Genomic DNA, 25,394 nt, shown 5'->3' with positions numbered 1-25,394 from the left:
ACTTTGGTTCCTGACACAACAAGGCTGAAACCAGCAGGGTGGAAGTTCAGCAGGAATAAATGTGAAGTCCTGCATTTAGGGACACACACAAAATATGGTTGCAAGCATAGCATGTGGGAGACTGGTGTGGCTGCAGCATACGTGAAAAGGATCTAGGTAACTTGGTGGATCACAAGCTAAACTTGAAGGGTGGTATAGAAATAACAACAACACTAGAGTAATGCAATCTTAGGCTGCAAAGCATCCAGAACATGAAAAATAGCAGCTCATTCTATTCTGCATTGGTCAAGCCTTGTTCTGGGTTCCACATTTCAAGACACACATTGACAAACTGGAGCATGCCCAGAGGAGGGCAGCCAGGATGGTAAGGTGTCTAGAAACCAAGCCTTATGAGGAATGGTTGAAAGAACTGGGAATGTTCAGCTTAAATGTGAGAAGATTAAGGAGAGGCATCATAGCCAACTTCAAATATCTGAAGTACTGTCACATAAAAGATGGAGTGGGCTTGATTCCTATTGCGCCAGAGGACAGGATGAGAACAACAGTGGAGTGGGAAACAGAGTGTAAGACTTGAGTTTGGGAGACCAGGGTTCAAATCTTCACTTAGTCACAAAGCTAACTAGATGACCTTGGGTCAGTCGCTGTCTCTCAGGGTTGTTGTGGGGAGGGAGAAGACCATGTACAGTGGTACCTCTGGTTACGTACTTAATTCGTTCCAGAGGTCCGTTCTTAACCTAAAACTGTTCTTAACCTGAAGCACCACTTTAGCTAAGCACCACTTTAGCCGCACGATTTCTGTTCTCATCCTGAAGCAAAGTTCTTAACCCGAGGTACTATTTCTGGGTTAGTGGAGTCTGTAACCTGAAGCGTCTGTAACCTGAAGCGTATGTAACCCGAGGTACCACTGTATGCCAAACCTTGAGCTCTTTGGAAGAAAAGGCAAGAAATAAATGTAGCAAACAAGAATTAGTGGGCAGGAAGCAGGTTTTGGGGTAAACGTTTGAGAGGGGTTGTATCCAATTAGGTTATACCCGAAGGAGACCCACTGAAATTAATGAGCCTAAGTTAGATGCGTTCATCAGTTTCAACAGGTGCTCTGAATAGGACGGCTAACATTGGATATAACCTGGTGGAATAGTCTGCCTCAAGAGGTAGAATAGAATAGAATCATAGAGTTGGAATAGACCACAAGGGCCATCGAGTCCAACCCCCTGCCAAGCAGGAAACACCATCAGAGCACTCCTGACATATGGTTGTCAAGCCTCTGCTTAAAGACCTCCAAAGACGGAGACTCCACCACACTCCTTGGCAGCAAATTCCACTGTCGAACAGCTCTTACTGTCAGGAAGTTCTTCCTAATGTCAGGAAGTTCTTCCTAATAGGTGGTGGACTTTTCTTTGTGGAAGGTATTTAAAACTAATAGGTGGTGGACTTTTCTTTGTGGAAGGTATTTAAAACTATCTGCCATGGATGCTGAAGCTGCAACCTACACTGTGGATCCTGCTTTCTTTCATCTCTGATTCTACAGCAGCCTTCCCCAACCTGGTATCCTCTACAGATAATTTTAGACTCCTGACTCCCGTCAGACCCAGCCAGCACAACCCCAGTGGTCAGGGCTGATGGGAGATGTAGTCCAAAGCATATGGAGGGCACCAGGCTGAGAAAAGCTGCTTTGTGAGATACCACAAGTACTGTGAGTTAGGTCAGAAAGGACCATGAACTGGCTATGCCCCAGTTGGGTTTCCCATGTTAAAGTCCCCTGTAGATAGAAAGAGTGTGCATACCCAACTGTTTTGTGTGTTTCCATCAAGACTGTGCCATTTGGTCCAGGAACTGGCATGGAGTTGTAGCGGATGCTGACTTGCGACTTCCGGAGGAGGCTCTCTCGGGCAATCTTCAGGCCTTCGTAGAACATGGCCAGGAGGAAAATGGCCACAAATGCACCAGCCATTTCTAGCAGAGTGAGAAGGAGGAAAGTTCCTGGATCTATTCCGTGCTAGGATATCAGCACTCCAGTTAAGGCAGGTAAAGCACACAAGTGATACTACAATCTGATCGGCTGAGGTTGTTACTTAGCAACATTGATTCCAGCATTAAGTTATTCAGAAGGACCACATGTGATATACCATTGAGCTATGGCCCACCCCCATTGTTAACATTTCCAAGGAGGTCTGGATAATGGAACAAGTCTTGAAGTTGATCTACCACACATAAATCAGTAAATCTAACAGTTCCCAAACTCTCTCCCCCCTCTCCCCTGCCTAAGAACCACTTGAAAATTGCTGAGGGTCTTGGCAGATTATTTGATGTTTTTTCCTGCCTGTTGCTGTACTGTATTCGGCCCAACATCCCCCACTCCTCCACCAGACTGTGGTTTGGGCAACAGATACTTTGAACCATCTCAGTGGCACCTAGTAAATCACTCACTCACCTCCAGCAGTGTTGATGACAAGCCCGGAAAACAGCAAAGGCACATTGTTATAACTAAAGTGGAAGGTCATATCCTGCACAAGAAACAAGGAGTCCATTTAATGCCACAATGCAGCTTTGTGAGTGGCAGGGTCTTTGGGCATCACAGTTTCAAACAGATTGCATGGGACTAGAACCACAGAGACTGCAAATTCATTGGAGTGGCACCCTACTCACCCAGCCCCACCCCACTGCCTCTCTCTTTACCAGCATGATCCAAGGGTGGTGAATGTGTACATGGGAGAAAAGAGAGTGGCTAACATTTGCACTCTCCAGTCACCATTTGCAGTCAGCAGCTGAATTCCCGAGATGGAAGGAGGCTCATCTCAGAAACACTTGCAGTTCCACTAAGGTTTGAAGACCCTCTGAAATTACCTGTCAATCGTTCAACATCACCCTGTTGTCAGGTGACCCAATTTCAAAGCTGACTTTTGTGTGGCTTGCTGCAAGCGCCAATCTGCAAGCCCTGCTTCAGGCAGGGATCACCTTCACCAAAAAGTCACCGATCAGGATGCTACAGGGCTTGCTGTTGGTGTTGATCAGCACCTTGCTTAAAGTTTGGTGGGGCCACAAACAGGCCATGTGACTGGCAGTCGGCACCCACAGAGCTGAAGAGTCCAAGTGGGATGTGTGTGCTGTTGCTTCTCTCTGTCTTTCTGGATCTGGACAGATTTTTAGTAGATCTGGTGACGTTGCTGATATACCCTACCATTCAGAAAGCAGGAGTCAAGTCCTATTTCTGCAAGGTTCAGGTGCACAAGCAGCACACCTCTGCCTGCCCTACACCTGACATCCAATGTGGAGGCCTGGCAGACCAAATTTGTCACACAGCTTCTGCACCAGAGGTATCGCTTGAGCTCAACTCACCATCATCATCATCATTCCTCCATCGTGTATATGCCCCGATGTTGTCATGGCATGATGGTGTGCGTGAGGATCTGGGGTGGGCGTTGTTGAGCTATTCATATCATGGCCCATGTGCGCCATGTGATGGTTGGACATTTTGACCCCCAAGGAACTAGAGGGCAGTGGATGCTGTAGAAGCCTGGAAGACACACACAAAATAGAAGAAATTAAGAAGAAAGTACCTCTAGAGGAGTAGGCATGCCTGTAGCTAATCTTAAGAAACTTGGCCCTTAGACCAAGCCTATGGATATTCTACACAAGCACTGGAATGTTCATTACTCTTTTGGTTTTTTTTAGAAAACCAAGTTTCCAGACCTTATAAGGATATGGAAATCAGTTCTGGAAGATTGCGCAATGCGAGAACAGCTAACATGTATATAGAGAAGTGCATTCATTAAAAGTGCTTTTTATTTATATTCCATCATTTTCCCTCTCTGCTCCATTGTATCTCACAACCACTCTGAGGTTAGGCTGAAAGCGGTTGAGTGGCCCAAAGTCACCTGCAGCAGTAGTCTTCAACCTTTACAGACCTGGGACCCAACTTTAACTCAAGCATACATTTGGGGACCCAGTTCTTTTTCTTAAATGATATTTATTAAAGTTTAACAGTTACAGAAAAAAGAAAAGCAAACAATAAAAAGTTACAATACTTCAAGATTAAAAAAATACAATAAAAAAACAACAATACAACAAGACAATAAGAAAGAAAAAACAAAAACATTTAAAAACAAAAACATTTAAAAAAGAAAGAAAAAAACCCACCCAGTATTTTCATGTCTTTATCTTTCATTTACTTATTTCCTTGACTTCCTCACACCTCCCTTTTTTGTATTCTAATTCAATTAGTTGTTTCAGCAAGTCCTTTCCCTCTTTCTCAGATTTTGTTCCATAATTTATCTTAACGCAATTTAACCTTAGATTTTACACCTTGACCCGTTAGCAGTCTATTCTTACTTAATTCCATATAACATTTCTGCTAAAACCATATAACTTCTTTCCAGCATCCTTCTAACATTCATTAATTTTACAATATTTCTGTAAATATACTTTAAATTTTTTCCAATCTTCTTCCACCGACTCTTCTCCCTGGTCTCGGATTCTGCCAGTCATTTCGCCAACTCCATGTAGTCCATCAGCTTCATCTGCCATTCTGGGGACCCAGTTCTTTTTCTGTCCCCCCCCATATGGTGATGCTGCTACAGCCTACTTTAGATCAGGCCATGAACCATTAGTGGCTCGGTTCAGGGGCGGCTCGTGGGTCGGTTTAACGACCCCCATGGGCCTTAGGTTGCCGACCCCTGACCAATACTATAATGGACACAGCAGTACAAGGCTATCCCATTCAGCTCTCCCAGCTGTAAAGGGCAACGAGCCCATGGAAGAGTCCCTTACAAGCTTGGCAGAAGGAATTGGCATTTAAGAACTGGAGAAGGAAGGGATGCCGGAGGGTACATAAAAGCATGTAGCAGGTCAGGAACTATTCCATAATAATTTCCAAGGCTGCCATAGACATAGTAGAGCAAACAGGGGACTGCCCCCCCAAACTCAGTCTACCCTCTGCCAGCCCCAGCCTGCCTCATTACTTACATCCAGCCCAGACTCCTCCTCTTAGTCTCAGTGTTTCCCTTGTAGAACTCAGCAGGTGGGAGAACGCTGGACTAAAATTCACTCTGCCTGTCACTGATTCAGGCTCCACCTACTGATGTTCTTCATAACATTGGCCAACCAGGCCCAATGAGCATCATCCTACACTGCATAGACACACAGAGGACCAAAGGGAACCTGGTCACCTTGTAGCCAGACCCACAATTCTATGACGCAACAGGGAGCAGGAATAAGCAAAAGTGGACATGCTTTTTATCAAATATCTGCTTGGGAACTGCAGGAGTTATCCACAAACATCTACAAAGATAACTTTGTTGCCACAGGGTTTAATTGTGCTACAGCCCTATTTTAAATTACATCAACTCAAAAAGTCAAATGCGTCGAAACTTTCCCCTCTAATTGGCAACTGGTCATTTTTATGGGGAACAGATCTCTACAGTCACATTAGGTGAAGGTGTTGTCCAGCAACAGAAAAGGACATCGGCTGCCCCCAGCCATCTAGTCCCCACTGCCAGGCAACAGCCTCCCCCATCTCTTCATAATTGAATGAGACGGGGGATGGTTAAGTGCACAGAAGGCTGGATTGAAATCTTTTTAATCTCATTGCCACGGATAATCAAATAGTCTCCAGGGAAAGAGAGAGAAAATGTGGCTGCCCAACATTCAAGGTGTAGCTGTTTCCACAGGAGGAAAAGTGGTAAGAAATCCAAGCAAGATGTTTAAACGCTTACCATATAATGATCCAAACCATATAGTAGATTGGTACTGTAAAGAAGGTACTTTACAGGTACTGTAAGAAGCTAGTAATGATGAACACTGGACACAAACTCCTGCCCCCCCTTTTTTCAGAGTCAGGAAAACTCAGCTAGATAAGGGGGATTTATGGTTTATAATGCCATGGCACTTCCAAGGAGTAACGTATTTGGGGAGTGGGGCAGGAAGAGAGCCATGTCCTTGCTCAAAGGAGCTCACAGCCTAAATTTCAACAGAGAGGGAAGAAGGAAGAGTCAAGAATAACAAGGAATGAATATTATCAAACTCTACCACATGTAGGCTTTGTTTCAATTGGGGATGAGGACTTTCAGGGAATAAAGCAAAAAAAGATTGACTCCAAGGAAAGTTATGAAGGAAGAAATGGATTGGTGGTGCCAGCGATTTTATATGTGTAAACCAGGAGTGGGGAACCAGATAGTGGGCATCCCACTATCTTCCTGAGTTTTCCTCTTGAGATATGTTGTGAACTGCTCTGATACCTCCGGGTATAGGACGGTGTATAAGTTGAATAAATAATAATAATAATAATAATAATAATAATAATAATAATAATAATAATAATATGTCAGGCACCTGCCATCTGTACTTTCCAGAAACAAGTGAAGACTGTTTGTTTTCATCTTTGCTTCAACAAGAGGAAAAGGTCTCTGCCTAGGTGTTCATCCTGTGTTGATTTTAAACCTATGCACAGTTGTTCTACTGCTTTTAAAATTATTTAAATCGGTTTTAAGAATGTGTCCACAAATCACCTTGCAACGTTAATCCACAGATTAATAAATAAATATTTACTTGTGGCCCTCTAGATGCTGTTGGACTACAGCTCTTACCATCCCTGTCTATTAAGCTGATGGGGAGTCCAATAACATCAGGAGGGCCACAGAATCCCTATGCATGGGGCAAACCAAACTGTCTCCCAAGTAGGGCAAAAACAAGGGCGGAAGCTATGGTAAAAGGTTGGAATGTTACAGGATCCAACCCAGCTCTGAATGACTTTCGATCTGGTGATGGCAGCAGTAGTAGTAGTGAGGCCCTCGGTCCCACCACCCTCACAGGCATGCTTGGTACAAACGTGGAAACAGCATCCTCGGTGTCTGCTCCCAGACTTTGGAACTCCCTCCCTAGAGAAGCTGGACTGGCTCTCTCCTTGTTGTCCTTCTGCCAGCAGGTGATGACCTTCTTGTTCCAGCAGCCTTGGGGGAATTGACTGCTTTTAATGAAAGGTCTGGTGCTGTGCTGTTTTTATTGCAAATATTGATATGGTTTTAATAGATTTTATATATGTATACATTTTTTATTTTATTGTTTAGTTGTTTTTAATTATGGTCTTAGGGACGTGGGTGGCGCTGTGGGTAAAAGCCTCAGCGCCTAGGGCTTGCCGATCGAAAGGTCGGCGGTTCGAATCCCTGCGGCGGAGTGCGCTCCTGTTGTTCGGTCCCAGCGCCTGCCAACCTAGCAGTTCGAAAGCACCCCCGGGTGCAAGTAGATAAATAGGGACCGCTTACTAGCGGGAAGGTAAACGGCGTTTCCGTGTGCGGCTCTGGCTCGCCAGAGCAGCGATGTCACGCTGGCCACGTGACCCGGAAGTGTCTGCGGACAGCGCTGGCCCCTGGCCTATAGAGTGAGATGGGCGCACAACCCTAGAGTCTGTCAAGACTGGCCCGTACAGGCAGGGGTACCTTTACCTTTACTTAATTACGGTCTTTTCTATGTTTTTAACCCTTCTTGTTATTTATTTGTAAGTTGTAACGTCAGGCAAAAAGGTGGGTATCAAATCTAGATCAAGGGAAGTAATAGTGCCACTGTATTCTGCTCTGGTCAGACCTCACCTGGAGTACTGTGTCCAGTTCTGGGCACCACAGTTCAAGAAGGACACTGACAAACTGGAACGTGTCCAGAGGAGGGCAACCAAAATGGTCAAAGGTCTGGAAACGATGCCTTATGAGGAACGGCTAAGGGAGCTGGGCATGTTTAGCCTGGAGAAGAGGAGGTTAAGGGGTGATATGATAGCCATGTTCAAATATATAAAAGGATGTCACATAGAGGAGGGAGAAAGGTTGTTTTCTGCTGCTCCAGAGAAGCGGACACGGAGCAATGGATCCAAACTACAAGAAAGAAGATTCCACCTAAACATTAGGAAGAACTTCCTGACAGTAAGAGCTGTTCGACAGTGGAATTTGCTGCCAAGGAGTGTGGTGGAGTCTCCTTCTTTGGAGGTCTTTAAGCAGAGGCTTGACAGCCATATGTCAGGAGTGCTCTGCTGGTGTTTCCTGCTTGGCAGGGGGTTGGACTCGATGGCCCTTGTGGTCTCTTCCAACTCTATGATTCTATGATTCTATGAAATAAGAATATATAATAATAATAGTCAGTAACTTAAGATGATGTGTGGGGACAGCCTCTTTCCTACCCCACAAACATGCCAAGGCCCACACCTTACACAGCAATACCAAATGCTCAGAGATTTTCCAGCCACTGCAAAAGGAGATCCCTGCACAACATAGCCAGTCAAGTGCAATACCAGAGCTACAGGCCCCAAAGCAAAGTGTGCGGTTCTTGACAGGAAGCCAGTGGCTCAGCCTGAAAGCACCTTATTGTCTGCCGCAGGCAGGGCTCCCAAGCAGCCTGGGCAACCCAAGTGAATCCTGGCAGCTGAATCTCAGGGCAGGGAGGGGCTCCACCTCTCGGCACTGTGTCTGCTCTGCACATTAGCATAAATGATGAAAAAGCATGAAGATCAAGAGCTGAATGTGTTCCAGTGCTAGGCAACCTCCCCCGCTACAAGCGCACACCATGTACTCACATGCATATTAAAGGGCTGTGTATAACTCCAAGTTTGCAACTTTAAATATAGAAACTGGTCCTTGAAGGGCTGTAGCCTGGTGCAGAGCACACACTTTACATGCAAAGGATCTCATAGAGCCATTGAGCTTAAAGGAATCTTTAGTCTAACACTTCGTAAATGTAGTACTACATACAGGGAGTCTGATAGATGTCCATCAAACCTCCGCTTACAGTCTGTCTCACTGCCCAACAGATTGTAACATCAGGGTTTTTCCTAATGTTTATGTCAGAGACGGGAAACTAGTCTACAGCTGTTATTGGACTACAATGCTCATCATCCCTGGTTACTGTCTGGGCTGGCAGGGGCTGGTGGGAACTGGAGACCAACACTACCCAGAGTGCCAGAGGTTTCCCATCCCCAGTCTGAATAATTTTTCTTTCAATTTGAACCAACTGGTTCAGGTTTATTCTCTCTGAATTTTGTCAACATATAAGTGGTATTTTGCAGCCAATTTAGTTATGTTTAACATGTCCCACTGAACTTTTTTTGTAAAAAAACCCGAAAGAACCAAATTGGAGGTTCTGCTCCTTGTCCCATTTGGGAAAATCAGCTACAAAGGTACCCATGACAGAGCATTTTCTTTCAATTATTGAAAACTTTGTTTCAATGGTGCTTTGGCTGTCACTACATGACTTTTAACTTCTTTTTTAGATTCAGTTTTACCTGCCTGAGTCTTAAAAGTATTCCTATTTTATGAAGATTATTTATGCTTTTACAACACAAATCCCAGGCAAGTAAGCCCTAGGAGGCACAAGATTGCAGCCTTAATATCTTTTTCCCCCCTTCCATTTTGTAGGATGATTTTTGCATGTGCACACAAACAAAGGGGGGAAGTGTGGGTAAATATTATTATTAATTGCATTTATTCATTACTTTCTACAAAAAATGTCTCAGAAGCAACTTACAAAAATATAAAAATATCCAACAGCTCATAAATCATTTAAAACAATGGGTTGCACTCGATTTAGTTGGGTAGACCCGCTGAGATTAAGAAACCTAAATTAGGCATCTCCATTAATTTCAATTGGTCTACTCTGGATGGTGCCCTGCACACCTCCTTCTGGTAACTCCTGCAGCCAAGTTGGTGCCAAACGTATTACTTTGCGTTCCTTTGGACGACAACAGTGAGGCTGAGAGGTGATTCTTATAGTCTGGGCAGCCCAGGATCTCCATATACACTGCCCGGGCTTACACAGTGGAGAGGTCACGTTGGTGCTGCTACCCCCAGAGATGAACTCAGTTGTCTCTCAAGACAGACAGATACCAACAACAACTCTTGGCAGATCTTGGAGAGCTTGTAGCTCGAGTGAATTGCATTGAAATAATCACAATGTCTGGAGTTCAAAGGTTTTATTAATGCAAAAGCAGGTTTATCTTGGCAGGAACGGTTTACAGGACCAGTAGAGGAGGCAGAGAGAGAGAGACAGAAAGAAAGAAAGAAAGAAAGAAAGAAAGAAAGAAAGAAAGAAAGAAAGAAAGAGAGAGAGAGAGACAGAATAGCAAATATCTTGCCTCAACAAGTTGGGAGAGAGAAAACAAAACGGCTCAGCTTGTAGGGGGCAGAATTAACTTAGAGAGGATACAAGCAAGTGCTGGCTAGATTGCTGGACAAATAGTGCCCTCGTGTAACAAAGGACCTAGAACCTCAGAAGAATTAAATGTATTTGCTTTTTCCCAATAGGCCAAACATTGGATACAACCTTATATACATAGAATAAGAATACAGTAAAAAAAATGCCTAGAGGTGTCCATCCAACAAAAATAAAAACAACAAATCCTACCCCACCCCACTAGAAGATGAACACAAAAAACCCAGATTATAAATTGATCTAAATGTGATCTAAATTAAAACCAAAAACTTGAGCAAACAGGCTCAGCGCCCCAAAGCTGACAATGTTGGCACCAGGCCAAAACCAATCAAATATCCAGTGGACAAAGTGTCCTGCTCAGATCTCACTCCTTCCTCAGGACCAGCAGAATCAGAACAAGTTTTTTTTTTTTAAATTAAATAAATTTTGCTTATCTTATACAGGACATGTAAACCACCTAAAGCACCCCCCCCACACACACACTTCAATAGCAAAACTGCAGGGGAGTTAAAAAACCTGTTTTGCGACACAGCCCATCAGCTGTTCAAACGGGAAAAGTCCTACTGGGTCTAAGGAAACACTTGGGCGAGTCTAAGTAGGGCTTTGGATTTCAGCCGACAATGTGCAGCTGTAAAAATAGATTTGAACCAAAACCCTTAAGATAAAAAAATAATAACTGAGTGGCTAACAAGCTTTACTGCAATGGTTAATCCAATGGTTAACAGCAAAATCTCTTAAATCAAAACACTACACTGCTAAGGAGATTATAGCACCAGGAAGCTTCCCTCCTCCAACATGTACATGTTCAAGGAAGCACAAATCAAAACGACTTTCCCTCTCACCCAACACTTACAGATGCAGAGCACTTACAAATGCAGAATACAATATATATTTTTTAATTCAACACACACATATCCCTCTGCCCTTTAATCACTGCCCTCAGGTCTTCCCAGAAGAACAAGAGTTAAACATCACACTTCTTGGGTTTCCATTGTGACCAGGTTGTTCAACACACACATAACCTTTTCCCTCCCCACCAGATCCCAGGTTTGGAAAAATAGCAGCTGTCCAATGAGGCAGATAACAAATGGTTTGCCACACTGGGATGTTCCCATCTTGCAGCAATTCCATACGAGCAGACAATGCTACAGTAGTTAGGAATGCTCTCCAGATTGTAGTGAGATACAGCCACTATTTCTGGTGCTCTGATCCATCCCATAAGCAGACAGCAGATAGTCCACAGCTCAGACATACATATGTAAATTATTCCCTTTCTATCTCCCAGGACAAATGATATAAACTTCAAACAAATGCTGGGGAGCATCTAATTAGCCCTGTCTCCTTGTTAACCGGAAAAGATTCCCTGTTACACATGCAGAGTTAGAAATAACAGCCAATACATACAGGTGAGGCAGAAGCTGGCAGGTAAACACAGTGTTAGGGATTCTTACCTCTGAGCCAAGCTCTTTTCAGACTAACCTTTTGCCCGCTAAAGGGAGATGAGGGACCCCAGAGCTGTTTATTCACACACTCTCTTGCCAATTGCAATGGATACTCTTAATCTCAACATCATGAGACCAGAATGCTGCTCCCAGTTTATTCAATTTCCTGACATCCTTTTGCAAATATTAACCACTTCCTCTCCAAAGTAAATACTACCACATTTCAAGTCCTGAACCTCAGCAGTTTGCAAAAAGGAGTTGTTGAGGGGAATAATATTTATGGAAAGAGCCACAACAGGATTCGATCCAAGTGTTTGCCCACACTTCCACAAATATTCAGAGAAATGGCAAGCAAAGAGCTGTTGCAATTTTACATCCAGACACACACAACTCATACGTTCAGTCTCCTCCTCTTCTCCTTTTAAAAACAAACAAACAAACAACCTCATTATCTCGCTCCTTCCTTCCCCTTATCACTGCCTCTGTTTGTTTGTAAACCTTTGCTCTCTGTGCTTATGCTGCTCTTCCCCGCCCCCTCCCTGAGTTGCATTATTTTTCAAATTTGGGTTGCAAACCAGGCTCATTTGACACACAGGCTGATTTATGGCTTATGATTTACTGGGTCTGTGACTGAATAATAAAATATGTATTGGTGGCTTATGACAAACTATGTACAACACCATGTCCATTGCCCAGGGTGGTGGCAGGCTGTATTACTAGGAGAACACATATGGAGAGATGCTGGAGCAGCCATATTCATAGGACTGCAATGTTCATGGGTAAAATGGGAGAATGGGAGGGTCTGCTTTGCTCCCTCAAAGGAGTTCACGGCTAAGGGGAAACTGAATCTTGTCTCACCTTCCGTCCTATCCTGACTGAATACTATAATCAAGCTAGGCTGGGGAGATACAGTTAGTGGCAGGGTACATGAAAGGTCAGAATAGGGAGAGGTTTGTAAGGGAGATGCAAGTCTGGGCTTGAGCTATTTTTTTCTTGGGGGATATACAGTGGTACCTCGCAAGACGAATGCCTCGCAAGACAAAAAACTTGCTAGACGAAAGGGTTTTTTGTTTTTTGAGCTGCTTCGCAAGACGATTTTCCCTATGGGCTTGCTTTGCAAGACGGAAACGTCTTGCAAGTTTGTTTCTTTTTTCTTAACACCGTTGATACAGTTGCGACTTGACTTCGAGGAGCAACTCATAGAACGCGGTGTGGTAGCCTTTTTTGAGGTTTTTAAAGCTTTTTGAGGTTTTTGAAGCTTTTCCAAAACTTTCCCGACACCGTGCTTCGCAAGACGAAAAAAATCGCAAGACGACAAAACTTGCGGAACGAATTAATTTCGTCTTGCGAGGCACCACTGTATTTGGTGCAGAATTTCAGGATGCTCAAGTGTCATGGAATATGGGGAGAGGGGAGACATCTCACCAAGATATTCTCCAAGAGACCTCTCTAAACCCTCAAAAATCACGTCAAAAAACTGGGGTTATCCAATACATGGATAGTGGATTGGGGGGGGGGGAGAGAAGTGGCGTGCCGCCAGCCAGCTTGTTGGCGGGAGCGCAGCTTCCCCCGATGCCACAGCAAGAAGGGAGCGACCTGGGGGGTGTTTCCTGCCTGCAGCTACATGGGGGTGGGAGAAGCTGCGCACCACCAGCCAGCTCGTTGGAGGGAGTGCAACTTCCCCCACTGCCGCTGCATGCGGTGGGTGCTCCCTGGATTGTTTCCCCCAATGCTGCTGCGTGCGGCGGGCGGTCCCTGGATTGTTTCCCACAAGTGGCAGCACTGGAGGACAATGGCTGATGGGAGCGCAAATCCCCCCCCCCATGCTGCTGTGCATGGGAAACTAGGAAATGTTTCCTGCCCCCAGCTGCGTGGGGGGAGAGGCTCAACAACTTTGGGCCATCTCCCCTCATTTTCCTAAAATTGAGTCCCCTAAAATAGGGGGGTCTTATATACGGGGGTGTCCTATAGACGGAAAAATATGGTAGCCTTCACAAGGGGTGATTGTTTCCCATGAAATATGCTTTTCCATTTCAGCTCAGCCCTAGTCCTGTGTATTAGATGTGGACTAATAGGACAGTACAGAGGCATGACCTTGTGAGTCATTTCTTATAGCGGCACACTACTTCTATTTGGCCTTTTGTATGTGTGCATGCACATTTATGCAGCTAGAGACCAAGTTCCATGGGCAGGAAATTGAAGCTTGCCACCCTGCTATTGGCTATTCTAAAAGCCTGAAATCAGCTGCCAGCCCAGAAAGTATTTATGATGGGCCAATTATCACAGCAACAACATACTTGACAGGCAAGTCACACCCAACTGCATTGAGACAATCTAGAGGTCTACATTCACCAGAGGTACAGGTTTTACAACTTATCCTGCCAATGAGGTTATCTTTAAGCTTTAAAAAGAAGTTAATACTATTAGGTTCATGTTTCTGCATGTTTATAATCATGAAGTTGATAAGGATTTTGCCCAGTTGTGTGTTGTTTTGTTTAATGTCTCTCCCACACTCCAATCCCACACTTGACAATTTTGCTATATTTAGCGCAGATTCAAGTATTTGGAGAGCACTGCCTCTACTCCTGGGAACCTGAGGTCAGGGGTCAGAACACAGAAGCTCATGAGAGTTCAGAGGTGGCTTATAGCTTCTCTAATGTGTGATGCAGCTCAGATTCAATTCTGGAGATAGTCAGAATCTGGAGATAGTTTCTCACTTAATCCTTCTATAACTGAGATGAGGGACCTGTGGTCCAACAATATGGGATGATCATGGGAGTTATGGTCCAATATGTGGAGAACCAGAGGTTCTTCCACCTCTGCTCTAGAAAACTGGAGTTTCCCCTTGAGATCAGATCAAGGTCCACCTAGTTCAGACCTCCTCATCTAACAGTATCCAAACAGGTATTCCAAAGAAGATCACAAGTAGTGACTGGAGACAACAACCTATCCCCAAATCCCCTTTTTATTCTCCATATAATGCTATCCTGGCAATGTGGCACACAGCCTTAAAAAGACAACAAAGACTGAACTGGCCTCAGTCCCAATATTAACCCCTAATTTCTTCCAAACCTCAAAGGCAACTGGTCTGTATATTTTGCTTCATAGCTGCAATTAGCTCATTGTCAGCAAATAATTCCTCTTCCTCTCCCAGGTGGATGAGAATTAGTACATCCTACAGCAAAGTGTTCCCCAGACAGCAAAAAATACTGTTGTGTTTTCTTCTGATCTAAGACACAACCAATCTAAGACGCAACAGAAGCTCCTCCTCCTCATCTGCTCACATTGGAAGAGGTAGTGGATTCAGAGATTATAGTGCAGCACCACATACTCTACTCTCCAAACAATAAGCGAGCACTGCAGCAATCTTTCCTTCCTAGCCCAGGGGATCATTGAGGGTAGGATGCTGCATTCACTCTTCCCATTTGGAAAGAATAAGCACAAACCAGGCAGGAAGAAAGAGGACAAAAAAGAACAATATCTGACTTCTTGAAACCAAAAGAGGCCAGGCTTTTCAGGCCACACACCAAGATGTTCAGCACCAAAGAGTGTGCTTAACATTTGAGAGAAACATAGGATACTTTCTTATACAAAGTCAGAACATGCAGAAGCTCCCCAGACTTTTGGACTGAGGTCTCTCTGAGCCCTACCTGAAGATGCCTGCTACTGAGCTACAGCCCTTCCTCAGACAGTCTCCTCCCAGAGAGGAGCCTGTGTAATGTGCAAGGTAGACATAAGCAATAAAGCCATGCGAACCACACCAAAGGGGACAGAGCAATACAGTGGTGCCCTGCAAGACGAATGCCTCGCAAGACGAAAAACCCGCTAGACGAAAGGGTTTTCCGTTTTTGAGTTGCTTCGCAAGACGATTTTCCCTATGGGCTTGCTTCGCACAACGAAAACGTCTTGCGAGTCTTTTCGCTCCCCCCCCCCTTTTTCTAAGCCGCTAAGCCGCTAATAGCCTTTTAGCCGCTAAGCCTTTAATAGCCGCTAAGCCGCTAATAGCGCTAATCCGCTAATAGGGTTGCTTCGCAAGACGAAAAAAACGCTAGACAAATAGACTCGCGGAACGGATTATTTTCGTCTTGCGAGGCACCACTGTATTGTAAGAGATTCAAACCCCTCTTCCCTCAGCAGATCATCACTATTATTTCCTGGGAGAACTTAAAGAGGCACAGGCTGGTACACTAATGACCATATCAAGGCAAGAATCTAGGTTACAGGAAGAAAAGCACCAGGGAAACTGGCTCCTGCTGAAGGAGCAATTTTATTTCCTGAAACCCCGCAGATAGTTTGCAAACTCAATACTGTTGTTCATGAGGTGACAAGAGAATGGACATTGTGCCCTTGCACAATGTAAGACTTACCGTACTAGGGGAAACAATACCTCTGTACCTCTCCTCTGACTAAGCCTTTAGATTAGAATGTCATTGTAAAGGAATTGCTGCCACTATTATTTACAGCTATTGCAACAGGCTGTAATGATCCAATTGGCAAGCTCCACCCTCAAGTCCATTGCCCGTGCCTGACCCCAAAAAAGATGGTAAACCTGCTTACAGTGGGGTTCTGCCAAAAGTCACTGCAGCATCAAAAGAAAACAGGAGCAATGGTTTTGGTCCCGTGCCCCCCATCCTCCAAAGAAGCACTGCAACCCTTTGGCTACAGGCAACTGTTGTGCAACTTTGAACTCTAGAACAGCACCCAACTTTGTCTTGGCATGATAAGGCCAGAGGGCTGGCAGATTAGAGCCTTTGACGCAAGTCCATTGCTTGCTGGTATCTGTGGGGGCCAACAGCCAGGAGCAGTGAATAGTAGGTACCTCCTATGAACCATCACTATTGCCAGTGAAATCTGGATGGAGGACCACATAACGGAAGATAGTGTGTTCTGACAGTTTACAGAAAAGTCAGAAACATAAGGAGGACAAATGGGGCAAGGTGGGAGAAATGAGGCATGAAGTTCTATTCAGAGTTGAATGGCAAAGTACCCCCACAACATCTTATACACTTTGTACAGCAAGAACATAGGATTGAACCAGACCATTGGTCCATCTAACTCAATACTGTCTACCCTGACTGGCAGTGGATCTCCAGGGGTTTAGGCAGAGCTCTCTCCTAACCTTAACTTGGAGGTGCTGCTAGAGATTGAACCTGGGATTTTCTGCATGCAAAACCAATGCTTTCCCACTCAGCTATGACCCTTTCCTGTGCTGTAAAGACTCAACATTAAACACAGCCAAATGTATGTAAACCCATTCTTTATTTTAGTATAGCACATAGCAATTGTAGGGATCATCAGGTTTCAAAACCAGGAAGGACCTCAGCCAAATGGAACAATGAGCAGTTCGGTTTGTGTTAGGAAGGTCCTTCTCACCCCCTAGAGAGAACAGCAGACAGGCAGACTCTGTATTTTGGCAGATTATTCAATCTGCCAAAATACACATTAAAGTTGTGGGTATGGAGCTCTGGGATGGGAGGGGGGGAAATGTAACCAAAGCAAGAAAAAATTGTTTCTGCAATGGATGGTGTCAAGCTGGTGGTATATTTTTGCTGCCTTGCTAAAGAAGCCTCTCAAGACTGCTCCTTCTTCAGAAGCCTTCCTTGAATTCAAATGTTATCGCCTTTGAATATTACCCTCTATCTAATTGTCAGGTGAGCAGCTGATTGGAGGAGGGCTGTGCGGGGAGGGAAGATATAGTGGTAGCTAGGCCATGCTGTGACAACATGCCGTGCATTTGGTCATAAGAAAGATATTGCAGTGGTCAAAGATAAAGATTTGCATATATGGTCCGGCCAGTAGGAAATGCAGCTCGCCTTTCCCACTAGCAATCCAAGCTATGTGGTGCCCAGAGGACTCATAGTTCAATGTAAGAGCTGGTTTTTCGCATGCAGGAATTCCCAGGTTAAGAGGGATGTCAGGTAGCTGGGACAGAGCACTACCTGAGGTCTTGGGAGAGCCTGCTGCCAATCAGCACAGAGAAAGAGTGAACTCCTGTTTGGCGTCAGAACAATAAGGGTTTGCAAGTTCCAATAATCTAGCTTCCTGGCTTTCTTAAACACGTAATGCTTTTCAATAAATCCTGAATAGGCCAACAAGGGTTGGGGGCTTCCTTTCTCCCCATCTGCTTCCCCATTTCACAGCTGGCAGGAGACCAGCTTTCCGCCCTTGCCAACAATCCCTCAGCAGATCAAAGTTTCCACACAGCAGCTTTCAATGGCACTGACATGCAGCATCCAGACCCACTGTGTATACCTGGAGGGTAATTATTAACTCTCCAAAGCTGCTTCAGCTTCACAGTCTCTCTTCTTCCAAGCCATCACCCCCAGGGAGGTTTGAGACTTGAGCTCATTCTAATAGATATATTTGGGGAGAGGGCAACAGAAGCAAAAAGAGGGGGGTGCAACTAACCAAAACCAAGCCAGCCTGCTTCCTCAATGTACCACTATTTCTAGCAATTAAAGATTCTGTATGACCTGTGATTAAGCACCGCTAGCCTAGAAAGTCACATGACCCAAACCTAAATGCCCCGCCAAATAACTCCACAGACTACTCTAGATTAAGAAAAAAATAGTTTTCTGTTTGGAAGCCTCCATACAGGCATGGGTAAATGACATTGACAAAGGACAAGAAGAGATTAACTTTAAGGCACATGAATATAGGCATGTGATGCACATTTGTGAGTGACTCTCTGTATGGGTCGCTTGTGGGTTTTACAACTGTTTTCTAGTTGTGGACCCTATGTTCAAGTAACACCCACTCTGAGGAGAGCTGGCAAGATTTTACAATGAGAAGAGAACCATTCCTGTGGAGTCAAGGAAGCCTTTTCGCATTATCACTGTGTACTCTCAAGGCTTTCTCCCACCCTACTGCCACGTAGAGTAACTACAGAACAGACATGGGGCGGTCAGAAGGTGGGTTGGAATCTACTGGTAGATCTCTGAGTGACTTGCAGCCGATCGACAAGGTGTTTTTTGTTTTGTACTGAGAAGAAATCCCTAGTCTCAAAATGCACTTAGACACATGCCCTTTAAATCTTGTGTATCTTTTGCATCTGACTCTGGTTGATAGATCCTGAGATTCTAGAAAGAAAGAAAAGAAAGAAAAAACCAAGGGGGGAGGACATTCACCTAAGTTTTACTCAGAACAGACCCATTGAAATTAATGAAATTAGGTCCATTAATTTCAAATAGCTCTACTCTGAGTTTAATAAAGTTTAACTTTAATTAACACCACCCAATCCAACAAACATGAAGTCTATTCTGGGGTAAGCAGACAAGTCAGCACAAATGAGACTGTCCCTTCTTATCAAAAACAGGCCTGCTTTGGATGCCACTGCAAGAAAATTAAAATGTTTAAGAAGCAAAAAGCAGAAGCACCTAGGCTAGTTACCATGGTTTATCCTCTATGAAGCTGTACATGGTCTGGGACCAGAGTATTTCATAGAATCATAGAAATGCACAGTTGGAAGGGACCTCAAGGGTCATCTAGTCCAACCCCTTGCAATGCAAGAATCTCAACTAAAGTAGGGCTGCCATATGTCCAGGAATTGTTCAGAAAATGGTGTTTGGGCGATTCTTTGCTGAATCGGCAAAATGTCTGGGAAAACCTGAAAGTATGGCAAGTTGGGTTATTTTTTAAAAAAAAATCTTAAAAATCTAAGAAAAGCCCCCCAAAAGAGAGATGTTTCCAAAAAAAGCTCAGCAACTTTGATCCAAAGAAAAAACAACAACTCAACAACTGTCCAGATTTTCACCATTGGGAATATGGCAACCCTAACTAAAGCATCTAGCATCCATGACAGATGGCCATCTAACCTATGCTTAAAAATTTCCAAGGAAGGAGAGTCCACAACCTCCCAAGAGTCTCTGTTCCACTGTTGAACAGTTCCTACAGTCAGAAAGTTATTCCTGATGTTTAGTTGGAATCTCCTTTCTTGTAACTGGAAGCCATTGATTTGAGTCCTACCCTCCAGACCTAAAACAAGCTTGCTCCATCTTCCATGTGACAGCCCTTGGGATATTTGAATATGGCTATCACATCTCCTCTTAGTTTCCTCTTTTCCACGCTAAATATACCCAGCTCCTTCCAACTGTTCCCGTGAAGTCTTTATTTCCAGACCCTCGATCATCTTGGTTGCCTTCCTCTGCACATGTTCCAGCTTGTCAATATATTGGCTATGGTCTGACTAAGGTAGAATAGAGTGGTGTTGTTACTTCCCTTGGTCTGGACACTATACTTCTGTTGATGCAGGCTAGAATTGCATTAGCTTTCTTGTTGCTGCATCACACTGTTGACTTATGTTAAGCTTGTGGTCCACTAAGACCCCTAGGTCCTTTTCACAAGTGTCTCCGATCTTATATTTGTGAATCTGGTTCTTCCTGCCTAAGTGCAGAACCCTGCATTTGCCCGTATTGAAATTCATTTTGTTAGTTTGGGTCCAGTTCTCCAATCTGTTACGGTCATCTTGAATCCATTAGCTACCTGTCCTATTTGGTGTAATCTGCCAATTTAATGAGCATCCCCATCAATTCCTTCATCCAAGTAATTTTTAAAGACATTGAATAACAACGGAACCAGGAGAGAACCCTGTGGTACCCCACTTGTCACTTTTTTCCAGGATGATGATTAGTGAGCACTCTTTGGGTTCGGTCAGTGAACCAGTCAACAGTTACCTCATCCAGTCTACATTTTACCACCTACTTTGCAAGAATATAATGGGGAACTGTCAAAAGCCTTACTGAACAGGACTTCTAAGGAGGAATGATGGGAGACTAGTTATCAGCTGCTGACACTCCTGTCCGCAGAGATCATTATGCCATGATTAAAGGCAACCAAGGCATATTGACAAAACTCCCTTTTGAGATAAGGGGGTCAGGGATAAGATAAACCTCTCATACGACATAGAGGTTTTGGGAAGTGGACAACTGTCTTGAGCAAGGAACATTAATGAAGTCCACACACTGTATAATAGTTCTTAAATTAGGGCACTAGGTCAGCAATAGCTCCTTCTTTTAACTATTCACGAAACTAGAAGAACTATTTGGATTCTCTATCTGCCAGCTAATTAGTGTCCACAAAATAAATAAACTGCTGGAAGATAAACAAGCATTAATTAACAAGCTAAAAATAGACCAAAAAGCTTACCTTAACTATGGATGACTTCAAAAGTTTACAAATAAAGAGATAGCTCTTATCCTGTGTAAAATTTGCAATCTATATCATCTGTAATTCTCCGTTGTTTGTGTGCTCAGCCCTGCTCCTGAACACCTAAGCCTAAGCAAGCTCCAACTCCTGGCAGCAAACTGATGATTTCTGTACACTGTCAAGAAAGAAAAAATGGACTGTTTAGTCAATAGGAATACCACCTTTAAGAACCTCAGGGACATGGGCAGGTACACAGTAAAAGGAGGAAAGTTGCCCTCATGTTGATTTTTATTTTGTGCCTTCTTCTCATGAAAATACTCTCGATCTGGCAAATACAAAGTCCAAGGTCAGATGGATAGCACAGTGACTGGAATCAAACAGCTAGAACAGGGCAACGTGGTTTCTGAGGATTTATTTTTTTAAAACTGTGTACATGCTCTAACAAAAGTGTGAAGAACCTTCCCCCCCCCCACGAGGTTGCTGAAGTACAACTCCAATTATTATTGTCCATTGTGCATGCTTGCTAGGGTTGATGGGAGTGCAGCAACATCTGGAGGAACAAAGGTTCCCCTGCCCCTGCATCTGGGATGTGCTTGCTTCTTTCATCAGGGCAAGGAGTCAGACGTGCTGTTGCGAGTGAGTCAAGTCTGAGGCCTTCTTCTGACATTAGAGCTGCAGTGGGGTAGAAATAACTACTCCCTCCGCCGTCCCAAACATGGTTAGAAGCCTACAGCTTGCTTTAGTTCTGCACTTGCTGGGTGTGAACAGAGAGCCAAAACAAACCTCTGTCTTACCTTTCTGGCTCTGAGCTGGAGGAAGATAATGCAGGTGCAGAGATAGGGAAAGATATCACACCCTTGCATCTTTGTCCTTCATCTTACACTATGTTCGAGTGGTGCAGCAGGCTCTTTGTAGCAAGGGCATGTTCTGGTGACCACAAATTTTGAATTGGCTACCCAGGTTACACAAGCTTTACAAGCTTGTTATAAGACATTGTAGAAAAATCAGCAATGCTTCACTGATTCCTGGAACAATTCTTGAAATGTAGGCTTCAGCTGCAAACATTACTGGAGCAGTGTGTGGGAATGAAAGGCACACACCACTTGTTCAGTGCAAGAATTAACCTCAAGAAATGATCCCAGAGTTGGATTATTTTCTATGACATGTCATGGGTGTTTAGAGTAAGATGCATCACCAAACCTCTTAAATCCCACATTATTGGCTACAGCAGCTCAGTTTCCTCTTCAGCTATTTGTCCAATCTAACCAACATCTGTTAGGATTTGAATGAGTACAAAGAATTTGAATCTACTGTTTCTGGTGATGCAGTTTTCAAATACACAGTTGACAGGGAAAATACAGCTGGCTTCTAAACTCTCAAGTTTCAAATCACATTTTGAGAGAGACTCTTATTACAGAAAAGTTTTTGGTTTTTTTTTTACAGAGTTAATCTCCAAGAGTGTAAAAGCCTTTTTAAAATCAGTTCTTAATTCTTCTGGGAGACGTGCCTAGCCAACCCTCCAGACAAAGGCATTCTAAACCAGGAGATCCTGGACAACAGCCCAGAAATGGAACCTGAGGCACAGAAGATATCAGAAGAAGGGTGCATTTCTGGGCAGAATGAATTAGACTACACCTGCAAAAAAGATTTCCTATTCCTCAGTAGTCAGCACCAATCATGATAGTTCAAGCCTGAGAAGTTCTAGGTGCCACCTTTACACTTCTTGGAGCCTGTGAAACCAGATGCCTAGAATGCTTATCCACCTACTCCTGTCCCCGATCTAGGAAGTGGCCTACAACACTGCCACCTCCAAAGCAAGGGTGGGGAAAAAAAACATTTCACACAAGCCACCCCTATACAATACAGATTTATTGATTTATTTGTATTTTGAGTCTGTTTGTCTTCCAAATCAGCAAACACTTCTTCACCAGCTTGGAAACTGAGATTCTTTCTAGCTCAGTCTTGAAAAACCCAAAAAGAAAAATCCCTCAAAGAAACTGTTTGGAGTTAGGAAGGCAAGTTACATCGCTTCCTAGAACGGCACTTTGGAAGGCCTGCTGGTCATAAATATACACCTCCCCATTTCCCTATAACATTAAACTCTACTAGTCCAGCCAGCTGATCATTCTCTACCACCACTCTCCTTTCTCATTCGGCCTCTGTCTCTCGCCTATCATTCACTCTGACGTTCTTTCCCTTAACCCACCTATTCATCCTGTCACTTTACAAATCCCATTTCAATTCAACACTCAGGTCCCATCCTTCTCGCCATTCCACACACTCACTCAAACAATAATGGTTTTAAGAGGCTACCAACAGCTACTAGCCATGATGCCTATGTCTTCCCTCCGCTGTTGGAGGCAGTCGGCGTCTGAATATGAGCTGCTAGGGAGCACTGTAGTCAGCTCCTCCCTGTGGGCTTTCCATGAGGACATCCATCTGGTTGGCCTCAGTCAGGACCGAAAGCTGAATTAGACAGCCTTTGGCTTGTTCCAGCAACAGAGTTCTTCTGCCCATCTTCTGCTTTCACGGATCCTTGCTCTTCTTCACTCAATTCATTTTATTTTTATTTATTATTTTACAGTTATTAGTGACATTTTTGCATTCAGGTACCTCAAAGCGACTTACACAGTAAAACAACTGAGGCTGTGAACACACTACATTGTTAAAGCACACAATTCCTCCTCACCTCAAAAGAATGTTGGGAACTGTTGTCTGTTAAGGGTTTAGGGAACTTGAAGGGGGGAAATGTAATTTAAATGTATGTTGCATTTGCAACCAGGTTGCACACATGCCACACATTTAAAGCACATTCCCCACAAAGAACCCTGGGCACTTTAGTTTATGGGTGTTTGGAACTGTAGCCCAGTGAGGGGTACACTACAATTTCCAGGGTTCTTTGGGGGGAAAGATGCATGCTTTAAATGTATGATGTGTATGAAGCCAGCCAGGGAACTTAAGTTTAAGGGTGCTGGGAAATGTAGCTCCACGATGAACAAGCTACAATTCCCAGGATCCTTTGGGGGAAGGAAGCATGTGCTTTGAATGTGACTTAAGTGTACTGTGTGGCACATGCACCCAAGTGTATTGAAATCAGACGAAAGCAATAATAAACAAGAACTAAAATGCCACATCGGAATACAACGGCACTTCCCACTTCCCGAGCTCCAGCCACCCGCCTTTTCCGCCCTCGTCCCTCCTGCCCTCTGCCTCCCCCTCGGAATCTTGCCCTTCTTCACCCCCGTTTCATTCCTCCTTTTCACCCTCAGGCCCCCATGCTCCCTGCGTTCCCGTTGCTCCTCTGTCATTTAGGATTTATTCATTATTCTTGAGGTAACGATCATATTTATTTTATTATTTTTCAAGATTACCATATAGATATATGAACACATATAAAAACGGAACTGCTTCCAGTTATCTCCGTTCCCTACCTCCTCGTCCACCTCCCTCAGCCATAGCTGTCAACTTTCAGAATTGAAAATAAGGGATCAGCAGCCTCGAAAATAAGGGATCAGCAGCCTCACCTGTCCCGGGGACAGTCTACGGGATATCGAACAATCCGGGGAAGCAGCGGGAAGCGGCGCTGGAATAAGGGAATTTGCCGCAAAAAAGGGAAGGTTGACAGCTATGCCCTCAGCCTCCCCCCACCCCCCCGTGAGGCGCTGGCACCGGAACCCTCGCACTCGCTCCCTCTGATCGCCGCCTACCTGCGCCTTCCTCGCCTTCTCCTCCTTCCCTCGACCTCCTCAGACGTGTCCCTTCTTCGCCCGGCGAGCGGAGGCGCCACCTCATTGGCCAGCATCGAGCGAGCGTCACCCGCCTTCCCGCCTCCCTCTCCCAGAAACCAGCTTCCCATTGGTCCAGCCGTGTCCCCCTCCCTTTCCGTCAAACATAAGAGCCCCGGCGCTAAAATCACGGCAGCGGCTCGCGAGCGCCCCTGTGGACACGTTTCTTTCTTCCGCCTGGAAGTTTGGGCCGCTTGGTGACCGGTAAATGCTTGGCCGTGATCACGTGCCGCCGGCCGCTTTGGCTTGCTAGTTTCGCTTCCGCAGCCCAGCGCTTCAGCCGTGGCAGAGAAGTTGCAGCCGCGCGCTTTGCGGCTCTCGCCTCCCGGCTTGGGCTTAGCCGAGGGGCGCGGGGAGCGAGGGGCCGTCAGGATGTTGGGGGACATGGATGAAGAAGACGAGGCCTTCCAGCTTCCGACGGGAGGGTGAGAATGCGGCGCCTCTCTGTGTGGGGGGAGATGCGGGGTGTGCGGGTGTCTTTGGGTCCGCGTGAGGGGGCGGGGCTGTGTGAGGGGACCATAGCTGTATGTGGGGCTGGTGCTGCATGTGGGTCTGGGGCAGCATGTGGGACTAGAGCTGTATGTGGGCTGGGGCAGCATGTGGGACTGGAGCTGTATGTGGGGCTGGGGCAGCATGTGGGGTTGGGGCAACATGTGGGGCTGGGGTGGGTGTGGGGCTGGGGCAGCATGTGGGACTAGAGCTGTATGTGGTTCTGGGGCTGTATGTGGGGCTGGGGTGGGTGTGTGCAGGCTTGCGAAGGGTGATTCCGAACACATGCAGTGGGCTTTGTCTGCAAATACGTGCTGTTAGGCGCTGAGAGAGAAGCGAAGTTCAGCTGAGC

The 25,394-nt window shown here is 45.0% G+C and overlaps 2 protein-coding genes across 12 annotated transcripts in view; one reads left to right on the top strand and one right to left on the bottom strand.

The window, feature by feature from the left end:
- SLC31A1 (solute carrier family 31 member 1) overlaps positions 1-24,590 on the bottom strand; it is a 30,474-nt gene extending 5,884 nt beyond the window's left edge. The window contains exons 1-5 of one of the 2 annotated variants that reach the window (XM_028715399.2): positions 24,476-24,590; positions 20,769-20,943; positions 3,337-3,514; positions 2,432-2,504; positions 1,785-1,953 (exon numbers count right to left, since the gene is read on the bottom strand). In XM_028715399.2, the coding sequence (XP_028571232.1) occupies positions 1,785-1,953; positions 2,432-2,504; positions 3,337-3,471 (377 nt within the window). In that variant the 5' untranslated portion in view covers positions 3,472-3,514; positions 20,769-20,943; positions 24,476-24,590. Of the gene's footprint in view, positions 1-1,784; positions 1,954-2,431; positions 2,505-3,336; positions 3,515-20,768; positions 20,944-24,292; positions 24,440-24,475 lie in introns of those variants that run through there. The other variant, XM_028715400.2, reaches the window with a different exon arrangement.
- A 115-nt stretch (positions 24,591-24,705) lies between these two features.
- The window catches only part of LOC114589172 (FK506-binding protein 15-like), an 82,970-nt gene continuing 82,281 nt past the window's right edge, over positions 24,706-25,394 (top strand). For 4 of the 10 annotated variants that reach the window (XM_077922359.1, XM_077922355.1, XM_077922354.1 and 1 more), the window contains exon 1: positions 24,706-24,978. In XM_077922359.1, the coding sequence (XP_077778485.1) occupies positions 24,926-24,978 (53 nt within the window). In that variant the 5' untranslated portion in view covers positions 24,706-24,925. The remainder of the gene's footprint in view (positions 24,979-25,394) is intronic. The other 6 variants (XM_077922360.1, XM_077922356.1, XM_077922353.1 and 3 more) reach the window with 4 other exon arrangements.

Source organism: Podarcis muralis, chromosome Z (genome assembly GCF_964188315.1).
Source record: "Podarcis muralis chromosome Z, rPodMur119.hap1.1, whole genome shotgun sequence".
NCBI classification, from domain to species: Eukaryota; Metazoa; Chordata; class Lepidosauria; order Squamata; family Lacertidae; genus Podarcis; species Podarcis muralis.
This window is presented reverse-complemented; position numbering and strand designations above follow the sequence as displayed.